This window comes from Bufo gargarizans, chromosome 1 (genome assembly GCF_014858855.1).
Source record: "Bufo gargarizans isolate SCDJY-AF-19 chromosome 1, ASM1485885v1, whole genome shotgun sequence".
NCBI lineage: Eukaryota > Metazoa > Chordata > Amphibia > Anura > Bufonidae > Bufo > Bufo gargarizans.
The window spans coordinates 635,333,102-635,347,232 of NC_058080.1; the positions used below are offsets into that span (position 1 = coordinate 635,333,102).

The 14,131-nt window shown below is 41.6% G+C and overlaps 2 protein-coding genes across 9 annotated transcripts in view; one reads left to right on the forward strand and one right to left on the reverse strand.

Annotated features, from left to right (window-relative positions):
* The window catches only part of ERAP1 (endoplasmic reticulum aminopeptidase 1), a 54,836-nt gene extending 51,068 nt beyond the window's left edge, over nt 1–3,768 (forward strand). Inside the window, exon 19 of the mRNA XM_044275980.1 lies at nt 1,695–3,768. Coding sequence (XP_044131915.1) covers nt 1,695–1,841 — 147 coding nt within the window. The 3' untranslated portion in view covers nt 1,842–3,768. The remainder of the gene's footprint in view (nt 1–1,694) is intronic.
* A 5,042-nt stretch (nt 3,769–8,810) lies between these two features.
* Nucleotides 8,811–14,131, reverse strand: part of CAST (calpastatin) — a 189,116-nt gene continuing 183,795 nt past the window's right edge. For all 8 annotated transcript variants that reach the window (XM_044275982.1, XM_044275983.1, XM_044275986.1 and 5 more), the window contains 2 exons: nt 11,280–11,343; nt 8,811–9,445 (listed from right to left, as the gene is read on the reverse strand). In XM_044275982.1, the coding sequence (XP_044131917.1) occupies nt 11,287–11,343 (57 nt within the window). In that variant the 3' untranslated portion in view covers nt 8,811–9,445; nt 11,280–11,286. The remainder of the gene's footprint in view (nt 9,446–11,279; nt 11,344–14,131) is intronic.

The following is a 14,131-nucleotide window of genomic DNA, read 5'->3' on the forward strand; positions in this document are numbered from 1 at the left end:
GGAAGGTCTTATTTTATATTGTCATTTCTTCTTATATACTCTATTATATTTTTATGCTTAGCTTGGCCAGTTTTTCTTCTGCATGGTATTCTATGCCATTGCTTTTCATACTGTTTTTATATTTATATTTTATATATATTTTTAACCCCTTCACAACACCCGTCATACATGTACAGCGGATATCAGGTCTTTAAAGATGGTGCCCGCTCCAGAGCGGATCGGTGGTAATGCCGATCATGGACATTTAACCCCTCAGATGCAGTGGTCAAATGTCACCATGGCATCGGAGAAGCCAGAAACCCGGAAGTGCTTGCTTCACCAGCAGGAACGCCTTTCCTGGCAGAGATTAGGGAAGGCGTTCCTTGAAAGTAATGAGCCTTTACTAGGCTTCCAGGCTCATTACTTGTATATTTCAATTCAGGCCAGCAGGTGGCAGCACTGAATTGTAATATAGCTATTTCTGTACAGGATAATGGAAACAGTTCCGTTACCCCATACAAATTGCAGTCTGATAATGTTGTGGTCCACTTGGGGACCTAAAAAAAAAAGTCAAAGAGCAAAACATTTTTTTACAAAATATAAAACAATAAAAAATATCTAAAAATTCAAATCACCCCTTATCCCCAAAATCATAATACAATTAAAGGGGTTTTCCAAGATTTTTATACTGATGAATAGGTCATCAGTATCTGATCGGTGGGGGTCCGACATGCAGGACCCCCGACGACCATCTGTTTGAGAAGGTGCCAGTGCTCCTGTGAGCGGCATGGCCTTCTCTCTGCTTTTCCTAAGTCAAGTGACGACACGTTCATGTGTCACGTGGTCTAAGAGCAGCTCAGCCCTATTCAAGTGAATGGGGCAGAGTGCAATACCAAGAACAGCCGCTATACAATGTATGGCGCTGTGCTTGGGGAGCTGCAAGAAAGCAGCGTTGCTCACAGGAGTGTTGATGCCTTCTCAAAACAGCTGATCGGCGGGTTTCAGACCCCCACTAATCATATACTGATGACCTATCCTGAGGATAGGTTATCAGTATAAAAATCTTGGAAAACCCTTTTAAACAATAAAAAAAATCAACATCATGGGCATCACTGTGTCAGAAAACGTCCATACTATTAAAATCTAAAAATATGAAAGTGAATGGTGTAACAGAAAAAATATATAAAAATGGACGATTTGCTGTTTTTTTTTTTTTTTTAGTTACCTCCCAAAAAATGAATAAAAGGTGATAAAAAAGACACACATCCCAAAATGCTATTATAAAAAAACTACAGATCGTCCCACAAGATCTCAGTAGACAACACTCACAGATCTCAGTAGACATAACTGTAACAAAGTTATGGGGGTCAAAGTTTTTTTGTTTTCGTATTAAAATATAAGAAAAACTGTACATATGTGGTTTGCTGTAATCATACTGATCTGGAGAATGAAGAGCACAAGTCAGTTATACCGCATAGTGAGTGTCGTAAAAACTAAATCCATAAAACTATGGCGGAATTGCATTTCCTGGTACCAGTGAGAAATTATCTGTTATACTGGTACAGGGGAAAGGCTGCTTTCAAACCTGGCCTTTATGCATGCCTATGCTTGTGCCCGGATCCATTCCCACTCTTAGTGAATAATGACGCGTGTGAATGTGGATTGACAGAGTGTAATCTGCCATTATTCATCACTAACTTTTAATTTCATTTTAGGCAATGCAGTTCTTAGAATCATTGAAAGAAAATGGTTCCCAGCTACGTTGTGTTCAACAAGCAAGGGAGACTATGGAAGAAAACATTCGATGGATGGATAAAAACTTTGACATTGTTAAAACCTGGCTAGAAAATAACAGTTTATAGATTTGGTGCTCACGCTTTGTGAGCCCATGTGAACTTAATTCTGTCCCATGCTTTATGATGACCTGATAAAAATCCCTTGTAGGCATAAAAGCAGCCTTTTTCAGCCTCTATGTTGACAGCACGTGTTGGTCATGTCATTCAGAAATCCTTAGCTGAATGTGTCCAATATGTTCCCTTTTACCGTCATGTTGTTTCTAGGTGCTGGGTAATTTATATCTCTATAGGAGTTGGATCCCCGTTTTTCTGTTACAGAACTCCAAATCCACTGCATAGACATACACTGTAGATTTAAGACCGTATTCTTGCTGCCTCCATACGGTTATCCATTGACCTCCTTAATAACACACTGGCGGTTTGCTGGTAGCCAACATGTTGGGGAAGGTTGTAGATGACAAAACCTTAGACAGACTGTCTAGACCTGTACTAGATTTATCACAGTGGCTCAGGCTGCAGGGATAGACACTTTTGTGTAACTCTATGTCAATTATTCATTGGCATATCTGCTGTTTGCTATATTTCATAAGCCATATCCTCTTGTATGGTAAATCTTCTATGCCGTCCGCATAGAAATCCTGTCCATAAGGCCTTATGCACACGACCGTGCCGTTTTTTGTGGTCCGCACAAAACGAAAGCTGCCCGTGTTGCCTTCCGCAATTTACGGAACGGGCGCAAGCAATATAAATGCCTATTCTTGTCCGCAAAGCGCGGACAAGAATAGGACATCTGGGAATATTTTGGATCTTTTAATATTTGTCTGTATGGGTGATACAGTTTTCCTGGCCTAGAGCACCTGGTCCCTATTTTCACAGGAGTGAGCTATTCCTATTACACTTTTCTCAAGAATAGGACATGTTATATTTTTTTAGCGGGGCCGCGGAACGGAGCCACAGATGCGGACAGCACACGGAGTGAGTGAATGGGTCCGCATCAAAGCCGCCAAAACAGCAGCTGGGATGCAGACCTAAACAACGGTCGTGTGCATGAGGCCTAAGATGGCTGCTGATGGAGGGCCATGTGACCAGACACATCACTCAGCCTCCTGTATTCTAACACACTTCAGTGCAACTACAGATCGCAGGTGTAGTGTATTTGAATGGAAGAGACATCACATGACCCTCCAGCAGCAGCCATTTTATGGACAAGAGCTCTGTGTGGACAGCGCACAAAAACTTGGCAAACAACGGAGCATACCCTATGAAATATAGAAAATGGTACAGAATTTCAACAAAGGCTATCCTAGTAAGTGCTATATAATCATCTTACAAACAGATGAGTCAACAGTAACAAGACAGTGGTCAACCCTTTTAATTTCTTATGCTTATGACAATGCTGTTGCACACAGAGTGCCTGCTGGGCTGAGGCTAGGTCTACATGAGATGCTTGGATTGGCTGCTTAGCGTCCTAGATCATTTACTTGTGGTACTGTTGGAGATGTGTGGGTTGTCACAAGTTTCTTTAGAGATAACTATTGACAACATATTGGTGTAGCTTGTCTCATTAGGGTAGATTCACATATGCGTTAATCTAATCCGGTAGTCTGTTCCAGCAGAGAACAGACTGCCAGAGTGTAACCGCAGCAATATTTGTCCAGCCAAAAGACAGCATTTATGCCAGGCAGTTGTGGGATCCCATTATAGTCATTGAAGGTCTGTGGTGCAAGGCATTATCAGGCTATGCCAGAAATGGTAAGCTCTGGTAGTCTGTTCTCTGCCAGAACAGACTATTTTATTAGTTTCCTGCAGACGTATGTGAATTTAGACTAACAGTGCAAATATCTCAAGATAAAGTCTAGGGAGTGGGTTAGGACTTATTCACGTGTGAGAAGTTTGTAGGAATGAATGCGGAGCTTTGCTCAGGGATACTTTATTCTCTTACAGTTTTTTATTTTTAGAGCAGTTAAAGGCTATGTACACCTTTGCGGGCAATGTTTTATTATTGCATTGTACTCATTTTGAGCTAAACATAATTTCTTTAATCGGTCTTTATAAAAAATATGGCGTCCTTTTTTCTGTACAGAGCTGACATGCTCTAGTAGCAGTCTGTGGCTTTTCTGTCATCTGGGGAGCAGATGGACTCCTTATCTCTGCTCTATGACCTTATAAACCAGGGATGGCCAACCTGAGGCTATCCAACTAGAACTCCCAGCATGCCAACACTGCCTATAGCCATCAGCCTATAACAGGGCATGGTGGGAGTTGTAGTTTTACAGCAGCTGGAGAGCCACAAGTTGGCTATCCTTGTTATAAACATTCATTTAGGCTACATTCACACAACCGTATGTAGTTTGTGGTCCACAAAGTGCAGATCCGCAAAAAATACAGGATGATGTCCGTGTTGCATCCGTTTTTTTTTTTTTGCAGATCCATTATAACAATGCCTATTCTTGTCCGCAAAACGGACAAGAATAGGACATGCTCTATATTTTTTGCGGGGCTACGGAACGGACATACGGATGCGGACAGCACACGGTGTACTGTCCACATTTTTTGTGGACCCATTGAAATGAACAGGTCCTCATCCAATCCGCAAAAATAACAGAACTGACACGGAAACAGAATGCGTTTGTGTGAATGTAGCCTAAAGCTCAATCCTTAGCTTACTGATAACAATGTTGCTTAAATAAGTGTTTATGACCTCTCAGTAGTTTAGAGATTAGGGTTATTAGATGACTGGCACAAAGTGAAAGTAGCAGTGACACAGCTAGACAGTTAGCCCTTTGTGACAGAACAGCTCAATATTTTTAAGACGAATTGAAAATGATTTTTAGCCAAAAATGAGTAACATGCAATCATAAAAAAAATTGCCTCCGAAGGTGTACATAGTCTTTAAACCTTTTTATTTTAAAACTAAATTAGATACCAGGTTTTAGGATTCAAAAAGATTATGGTAGATTTGAGCTGGTCGCTAATGGCATCATTAAATACCTTGGGGGAGATTTATCAATGGTTTTTACACCAAAGAAGACAATGTGCAAAATGATATACAAAAAAACTATGTTAAATAATATGGTCTTTCAAACAAGATATTCACAAAGTAACTGATCAGTGAATCAGCCTTATTCTTCATAAATGGTAGAGAAGTCATTTTATACATAATGACATAATCTGGTGGGTGAGATTTAGACCATTTTGTACTGTGCCTTTTAGTGACACAAATGAGTGCGACCGAAGGCAAATATCTGTGAAAAAGTTGATCTTTTCCGTCATTGTCAGGTGCTGTACTTGGAAAATTGTTCATTCCAAACAAAAGGATCAAAAAGCCATCAATAGAAGACCAGACCACAAATCATAGCAAAGATCCATCAGTGATTTATTGTTCAATCTTGGTCAGCTTAAGGGCTCATTCACACGACCGTGCCGTGTTTTGTGTTTTGTGGTCTGCAAAACATGGATGCCACCAGTGTGCCTTTCGCAATTTGTGTAATGGAACAGATGGCCCAATATAGAAATGCCTACAAAACAGACAAGAATATGACATGATCTATCGTTTTTGCGGGGCCACAGAACGGAGCAACGGATGCGTACAACACACGGAGTGCTGTCCGCATCTTTTGAAGCCCCATTGAAGTAAATAGGTCGGATGCAGAACCAAACCACGGTTGTGTGAATGAGACCTAACAAGAACATATCATGCAAAAATGCATCAGCGGACATTTAACCTCATATGCCGTGGTCAAAGGCTTCTAGGCTTATCACTTGTATATTACAATTCAGGCCTGCAGGTGGCAGCACTGAATTGTAATATGCTGATCTTTGTATGGTGTAATGGATAAAATTCCATTACTTTATACAAATTGCAGTCTAATGATTGCATGTTGGGATCCTCTTGGAGACCCCCAAAAAAGTTTTAAAAAATATAAAAATTCTAATCACCCCTTTACCCCAAAATTAAAATAAACAATAAAAAATTAAACATCACAGGCATCGTCTCATTTGGATTTTTTTTCCAGCTTTCTACTACATGATATGCAATATTAAATGGTGCCATTAGAAAGTGCAACTTGTCCTGCAAAAAAAATAAAAATCATACGGCTATGTGAATGGAAAAATAAAAAGTTATGGCTTTGAGAAGTAGGGATGAGCGAATCAACTTCGAATGAAACATCCGAAGTCGATTCGCATAATACTTAGTTTGAATATTGTACAGAGCGAGCACTCCGTACAGTATCATCCGAAGTCGATTCGCCCATCCCTACTGAGGCAGGGAGTAAAAAAAATGAAAGGAAGGGTTTATATAATCCTGCAGTTTTCACACTGGCCACCAGACCTAAAATATGTTAATACGTCTTTTGAGAGCAGCTGCATGGGCTATAGACACAATGGATAGGAGCTGGCACACTGACTTACATGGGAGACTTTACTAGGCATGTTCTGTGACCTTGCAGAAGTCAGGAGGGGGTAATAAGCTGTTATATCACCTATTGTGAACGGTATATCCTATGTAATCTATACAGGAGGTGTTATTTGTCATTGTAATTCTGCCTGTGATATTAACAAGATTGCTACTGAAAAGCTACCTATACTGAACAGGAAATCAGGACCTATTATTAGGCCTAGTGCCCAGTGTGAAAACCCCAGGATTATATACGTAATTGTGAATTAAACAATAGGTCATCTTCTGATACGTTCTTGTTAAGCTGACCATAAAAATGTGATTTAAATAGGTCATTATCTGATCTATTCCCTTTAGGAAAAATCGTCAATTATCACTGTTCAACAGTAATAAACTTATTAAAAATTCTGATTTTGTAATGTTATTTTTTATTATTTTGAGCAGGAATTTTTCCGTAAGATGACTATTTGCTATAGTACAGAAAAATATGCAAATCAGCGCTTTCCATGAAAAAAAAAAAGCTGAGCATTTAAATGTGAGATAGCTATCCTATAAGTTAATGCTCGACCATTTAGGCTAGGGCTATACAGCGACAGCTGTCGCTGCCAGTATCACTGAGTAGCGATGATCCCATAGAAATGAATGGGACCACCGCTACTCAGTGATCTGGGCTGCGACAGCTGTTGCCGTGTAGCCCCTCACCTTAAACAGGCCTTGAGACATGACCTGGATAATAAATAAGCCAGCACCTCATCTGCAGATAGCTTCTTCAGGTTGATTCCCCCTTATCAGTGCAGAGCAGACAGTACTGGCTTAACTGAATCCTATTTGACACAAAATGTACTTGATGCCTGTGTACGGTGTCTCCATTGCGGACACAATAAAAAGCCATTTGTTTTGGTCCTATGGCTGTGTTTTGTTTCATATTAACACACAGAAAAGGGGGAATTTATCAAGCCTTGCATTTCAGAACCAGGACCAAAGTTGCAAAATAAGGCTGTGACTTTTTGGGCTTATTTGTGGATGGGAAGTGGACATGCTCAGCCTGTTGCTGATTTAAGTCAGATTTATCAATAAAGTCCCAAAAAGTGTTAGGACTGAATCTTTTATCATAGGGGTGGGCTGCACACAATGCAGATTTTCATTAGGGAAAAACAAGCAAAGTAAACGAGATTTGACAAATCTGATGCACACTTAGCTTTTTTTCTTAGGTGCGGAAATTGACCTGTAATGTGGACTTTGAAATCTGCAGCATGTCAATTGTTGCTGCATTTGTCTTGTGCGGATTTCACCCTTTTTAATGTAAGGATGAGATACGAGGAAAATCCGCACACAAAAAAAAGCAATATATAGTGCAGATTTGTGTGTGGTTTTTTTTGTGTGGCTTTCATGTGGCTAGATGTGTCGTGCGACATAAAAAGGTATGGCGACATTTCATATAATTTATTTCAATAGTGTCACAATGCGACATGCTGCGACAGTAGCAAATAATCCATCCAATATGCAAACAAATGAAAAAAAAATGGCGTGGTGTTAAACAGGCAGGAGGTGCTCAAACCCACATGCAGTTGTGCATATATATGAACAGGGGAGCAAATCCTGCACTTGTGGCCCGTTGCTAATGGCAATCCCCAGCAAAAATGTACACAGTGGAGGATGCCTGCGGCGGACCACAAGTACCACAATAGAAATCCCACACAAGATAGCAATTATATGGATGTGATAATCAATATAACAATATAATAGCAAAAACAGGTGCACTCTGCAGACTTTCTAAGCCCTCAAACTGATGATAAAATTTAGAGATTAGCCAACATGTCCTACGGTGTAGGACATGTCTGAGCCCGAGCACCGCGCCAAGGTTTCTCAAGTAGCTCGGGTCCTAACACTCACCTACCTGAGCCGTATGGGCAATACCAGGAGCCAGTGGGCAAATTACAGGAGCGTGTCAGTGCTCGGGCTCAGACATGTCGGCTAATCTCTCAATTTTATCATCAGTTTGAGGGCTTAGTAAGTCTGCAGAGTGCACCTGTCTTTGCTATTATTATATTGTAATAATCCAGCCAAGTCAGAATTTCGCATCGCAGTCACAGCATGTCGCATTGTGACACTATTGAAATACATTACATGAAATGTCGCGTGACACAGGTAGTCGTGCCCTAAAACTATACATCAGTCTGTTCAGCTCCTTCTGCTGTATAATATGCTATCTGAAGATGCATTTCCAAGAGGTTCCCTTTTAATGAGGCTTCACATGCAATATTTGATCAACTTTAAAAATTCCCCTCATGGAAAATCTCTCCTATAGTGTATACGGAATAACATTTGCCCTCTGTAGCACACAGTGTCCCTATAAAGTTTTTGGCTATCTAGACAGTACTTCTCGTTTTCATTGGCTATATCACTGCAGCATGTTGTATTTATTATAATCGTGAATACATCAATTGTGTTAGGGAATATGGACTTCATGGGGAAGGGGGTCTTTCCCTCTGTTCGTCTCAGGCTGTCCATTCATCGGATTGGCTGGCATAGGACATTACATTCCTGACCACATCTTAGCTGGCGGCATGTTCCCCCAGCATTATCTGTTTGCCGCGGTTGTCCCCTGTAACACAATGACAACGCAGACCACCACCCCAGTTTCATGAAACTTTATTTCTGATAGTGTTCCACAGTTATAAAGCAAAACAGCCCTTATATCACTTCTACTGACACATCCAGTAGAAAAGTCTATTCCTCTGCACCAGGCTTTGTACTATGCACATCAAATCGATTTATTGGGAATCAGTGCAACCATCTCCTGAAAAAATATATATTTTAATATAAGCAAAATGGTAAAGGCCTGTCCATGCCAGAGAAGCCCCATTATATTTTATGTGCATGAAGAATCGGGGAAATGGCGAGTAAAAAGGCACAGTTCTTGTAAAAACATAAAGATCTATACTGTACGGATCCACATGCAGCCGCTGTAACATCAGTAAAATAATACGAGCATCGCCGTCATGTACACGTTTCTATGTAACCTCACACGTTCTCGAGCTCACGCATCTTATGTGGAAAATATGTGCAAAGGTTGCAGGCCTTGTGGTATTACTTACATCAGACATTTAATTACAACTATAGAAGCTTTGCCCCTCAAAGAACCGAAAAACAGATTTTGCATAGAAGGAAAAAAAATAACTCATTTAACTCTTCCATAAACAGAACAGGGTCTATGGAAAGGTACAGTGCGGAAGGCATGTGCTTGCATCAGTCCTCTTCTAATCTGCATCTGAAAGAAAGCACAAGAGGGCGAGGATAGGTCATTACTGTGTGATGGGCAATTCTAGAGTCAACAGCAGGGAATTGGTTCAAACTTAGGCTGCGTTCACACATCAAAGACCGGATCAGGTCAGAGCAAAGCACTGTATACAGTCCATCTGAGCGAATGCAGCCTTAGGGCCGATCGGATGTGGACAGAAACTACGGCCATGTGCATGAGCCCATAGGCTGGGGCTGTGCAGTGACAGCAATTCCCAGAAAAGACGAGCGAACAAAAACAATTGTGCAACTTGCTGTTATGCAACTATTTTAGAGCTTTGATTTGGCTGTAAAAACAGAGCCAAATAAAAGTCCCGTCACATGCAGCTTGATTTGTGGCAGGATACTCCTCACACGAGCAGCCATGTAGTCCCAGACTTACGCTCTCCTAAAAGCAGTGCAGTCAGGGAAGAAATCTCTCCATTAGGGTCCATTCAGACGTCCGTAGTGTTTTGCGGTCTGCAAATTGCGGACAAGAATAGGACATGCTCTATTTTTTTGCGAGGCCGCGGACCCGAAATGCGGCTGCAAACAGCACACTGTATGCTGTCCACATCTTTTCCGGCCCCATTGAAAATGAATGGGTCCGCACCCATTCCGCACAATTGTGGAACGGATCCGGACCCATTCTACGGCCGTCTGATTAGAGCCTTAGACCTCTTTCACACGGGCGAGATTTCCGCGCGGGTGCAATGCGTGAGGTGTGCATTGCACCCGCACTGAATCCGGACCCATTAATTTCTATGGGGCTGTGCACATGATCGGTGATTGTCACGCATCACTTGTGCATTGCGCGAAAATCGCAGCATGTTCTATATTGTGCGTTTTTCACACAACGCAGGCCCCATAGAAGTGAATGGGGCTGCGTGAAAATCGCAAGTATCCGCAAGCAAGTGCGGATGCGGTGCGATTTTCATGCATGGTTGCTAGGAGATTATCGGGATTGGGACCTGATCATTATTATTTTCCATTATAACATGGTTATAAGGGAAAATAATAGCATTCTTAATACAGAATGCTTAGTAAAATAGGGATGGAGGGGTAAAAAAAAAAACAATACATCTACTTGTTCGCGCTGCCCGGCTTCTCTTCTTTGATCAGCTGGGAGAAAAGGACCTTTGGTGATGTCACTGCGCACATCACATGGTCCATCACATGATACATTACCATGGTGATGGATCATGTGATGGACCATGTGATGAGCGCAGTGACGTCACCACAGGTCCTTTTCCTCCTGCACAGCAAAGAAGAGAAGGCGGGCTGTGCGAACAAGTGGATAAGGTGAGTCAAAGTTTTTTTTTTTTTTAACCCCTTCAGCCCTATTTTACTAAGCATTCTGTATTAGGAATGCTATTATTTTCCCTTATAACCATGTTATAAGGGTACCAAACATGCCAATCTTTCTCACGCACGTGCAAAATGTTTTGCACTCGCACAGAATAATTGTGCATTTTCCCGCGACGCACCCGCATCTTATCCGGCCCAAACCCACGATGCCCATGTGAAAGAGGCCTTAGGCTACATTCACATACACGACCGTATGTGTTTTGCGGTCCGCAAATTGTGGATCCACAAAAAAAAAAAAAACAGATGACATCCGTTTTTTGTTTGCGGATCCATTGTAACCATGTCTATCCTTGTCCACAAAACGGACAAAAATAGGACATGTTCTATTTTTTTTTTTTTTTTTTTGCGGGGCTATGGAACGGACATACGGACACAGACAGAATGCTAAAACGGCATTCAACGTGGATCACACCATGCTTTTTTTCTGTGATTTTAATGTTATTACAGCGCTGACTTACCAATGCTCTAACTTTTGCTTGTTTTCTGAGCACTAGACTTTTCCAAAGAGCTTTGAGTTGAGGACTAGAACAAGGACAGAAACAGTGTTAAATATGTACATACAATTACATTTTTTTCAAAAGCAATTACTAATGGTAATAATGGTTCTATAAAGAAATGTACTTTAAAACCAGGCCTTCATGTCCTAAGGCTGTTACCCTCAGTGACCCGTAATCTGAATGGTAATCCATCATATCCTTGGTTAGATAGGTTAGTAACTGCCCTGAAAAGAGCAACCCTGCATGGAAAGTTATCACATGTACATGAAAGGAAGATAACACAAGACATTAAAGGCTATGGAGCCTTTGGAGGCATTTATTTTTCATTATTGCATTTTACTGATGTTGGGCTAAAAATACATTTTTTCAAATTGGCCTTTATCACAAATTTGGCATTAGTTTTTCTTCTACAGGTTTCACTTTGCATTTGCAGAAGAAGGCTTTCTGTTTTATACTGAATCCATAAGAGAACTGTCGGCTGGATTTGTACCTCTTATCTCAGCTTCCCTAACAGCTCATAAACACTCCTAGCTAAATTCCTAACAGCCTGATAAGAATATGTCTTAGATGTCAGAAGGGTTTCTGTCATCAGAAAAATCATTATGTATCTGGCTGATGTTAGAGATGTGCTAATGTCGGCAGAACATAACCATGACCTATATCTCCCTGCCTGCCGCCGTTCCCTCAAAATAAAGACTTTTATAATATGCAAATGAGCCTCTAGGTGCTACTGGGGCGTTGCTGCAGCACCTAGAGGCTCCGTCTTCTCACCCTTTGGCACGCCCATGTCCAGTTGATTGACGTCCTAGTTCTCCTCTGTGCCTGTAAAATCCTGCGCCGTCCTGTTTAGTATTCGGCGCAGGCGCAGCGAGTGAAGCTGGCAGCAGGAGAGCGTCCTTCACTCACTGCGTCGAAAACTAAACGGGACAGCGCATGCGTGGGATTTCGGGGGCACTAAGGAGAACTATGACGTCAATCAACTGGACATGGGTGTGACAAAGGGTGAGAAGACAGAGCCTCTAGGTGCTGCAGCAACGCCATAGTAGCACCTAGAGGCTCATTAGCATATTATACAAGTCTTCATTTTGAGGGAACGGCGGCAGGCAGGGAGTTATAAGTCATACAGTTTTGTTCTGCCGACATTAGCACATCGCTAACATCAGCCAGATACATAACGATTTTTCTGATGACAGAAACCCTTTAAATGAGTATTGAGCAGATAAGAATGTACAGACAAGGGCTTTAGATCTAGCCAGGGGAGCACTTCCCTGATTGATTCATAGTAAGGTCTCCTGTACACGACCGTATCTTTCTTTGCAGTCTGCAAATCACGTATCCGCAAAACACAGATGCCTTCCGCATGCGTTTCGCATTTTGCGGATCAGTATGTCCTGCCCCCTGTTAGAAATGCCTATTGTCTGAACAACTGACAAGAATAAGGCATGTTCTATTTTATTTTGTGGGGCCGCAGAATGGAAATAAGGATGCGTACAACACATGGTGTGTTTTCCGCATCTTTTGCAGACCCGCTGAAATGAATGGGTCTGCATCCAGTACGCTAAAAATGTGGATTGGATGTGGACCAAAACTACGGTCGTGTACATGAGGTCTAAAACAGAAAGCCTAGTCTTTATTTTTAATAAAGACCAATAAAAAAAATTGCTTTTTAGGCCAAAATCATTGGAATGCAATGGTTTTAAAAAAAGCCCCCAAAGGTGTCCCATAGTATTTAGGGTTAAAATACACCCAGTGAAACCAATGCAAAAATTCCCAACAGATCGAGTAAGCAGCTGTAGAACTCCCTGTGCGTTTTGTACTCAGTTTGTGAATGGGGTATGTAAAAACCTCATTCACTTGACTGGTTCTTAGCTTTGTAGAATCTCACTTGCAGAATCTGCACTGACATTTTGCAACAATCAATAATGATTTGTGTCATATCCTGTGGTACCTGCCAACAGCGCCACCTGGTGGACTGAAACTAAATCCACAGGAAAGATCACAAAATAAAGTAAGTATCAGCATACATTTACGATAACTGTCCAAGACAATGTCCACGGGGACGGCCACCCATTTTCTGCAGTGATCTACTGGTATTCCACGGTGGCAAAATTTTGCTGCAGGTTTGCCACAAATGACGTGGGTAAAATACACGGCAGAAATGATCAATGTAAATTAACATGACACTATTTAACATTTGACACAATTAAAATCTTACATTATTTGCAGATTCTACTGCAGTAAATGTCCACAGCACATGGGGATTCGTGAAAATCGCATCCACTTTGCTGCTAGTGTAAACACCGCGGAAAGTCCACAGCATGTACGACACGTGTGGTCCTGCGCTAAACGCTCTATTGTTTTTGTAGCATTCTATAGTCATCTCTACTATATAACTGTATTCAATCTACCTCCACCAAGTCCATCCAGTGTAATAGCTGGTGTGCCCAAAGTCATTTAAAGGGATTGTCCAAGATTAGAAAAAAAAACATGTCTGATTTCTTCCAAAAGCAGCACAACTCCTGTCCACAGGTTGTGCGTGGTACGGCAGCTCTGCCCCACTGGCTGCGATCAAAGGAGCTGAGCTGCAATACTGGAACCAATGCACAGAGACCGTTCTGTTTTTGGAGGAAAACAGCCATGTCTTTCTAATCCTGGACAAGCCCTTTAATAACATTTGTCCCACGGATACAAACAGTTAAGCAATGTGACAGCTCACTGCTCAACATGCAGGACGAGGTGTCATGTTCTGTGGCATCTGCTAACTACACCGGCTGCTGGTAACTCTCGTCCACCTGATGGCACATTTAAATACA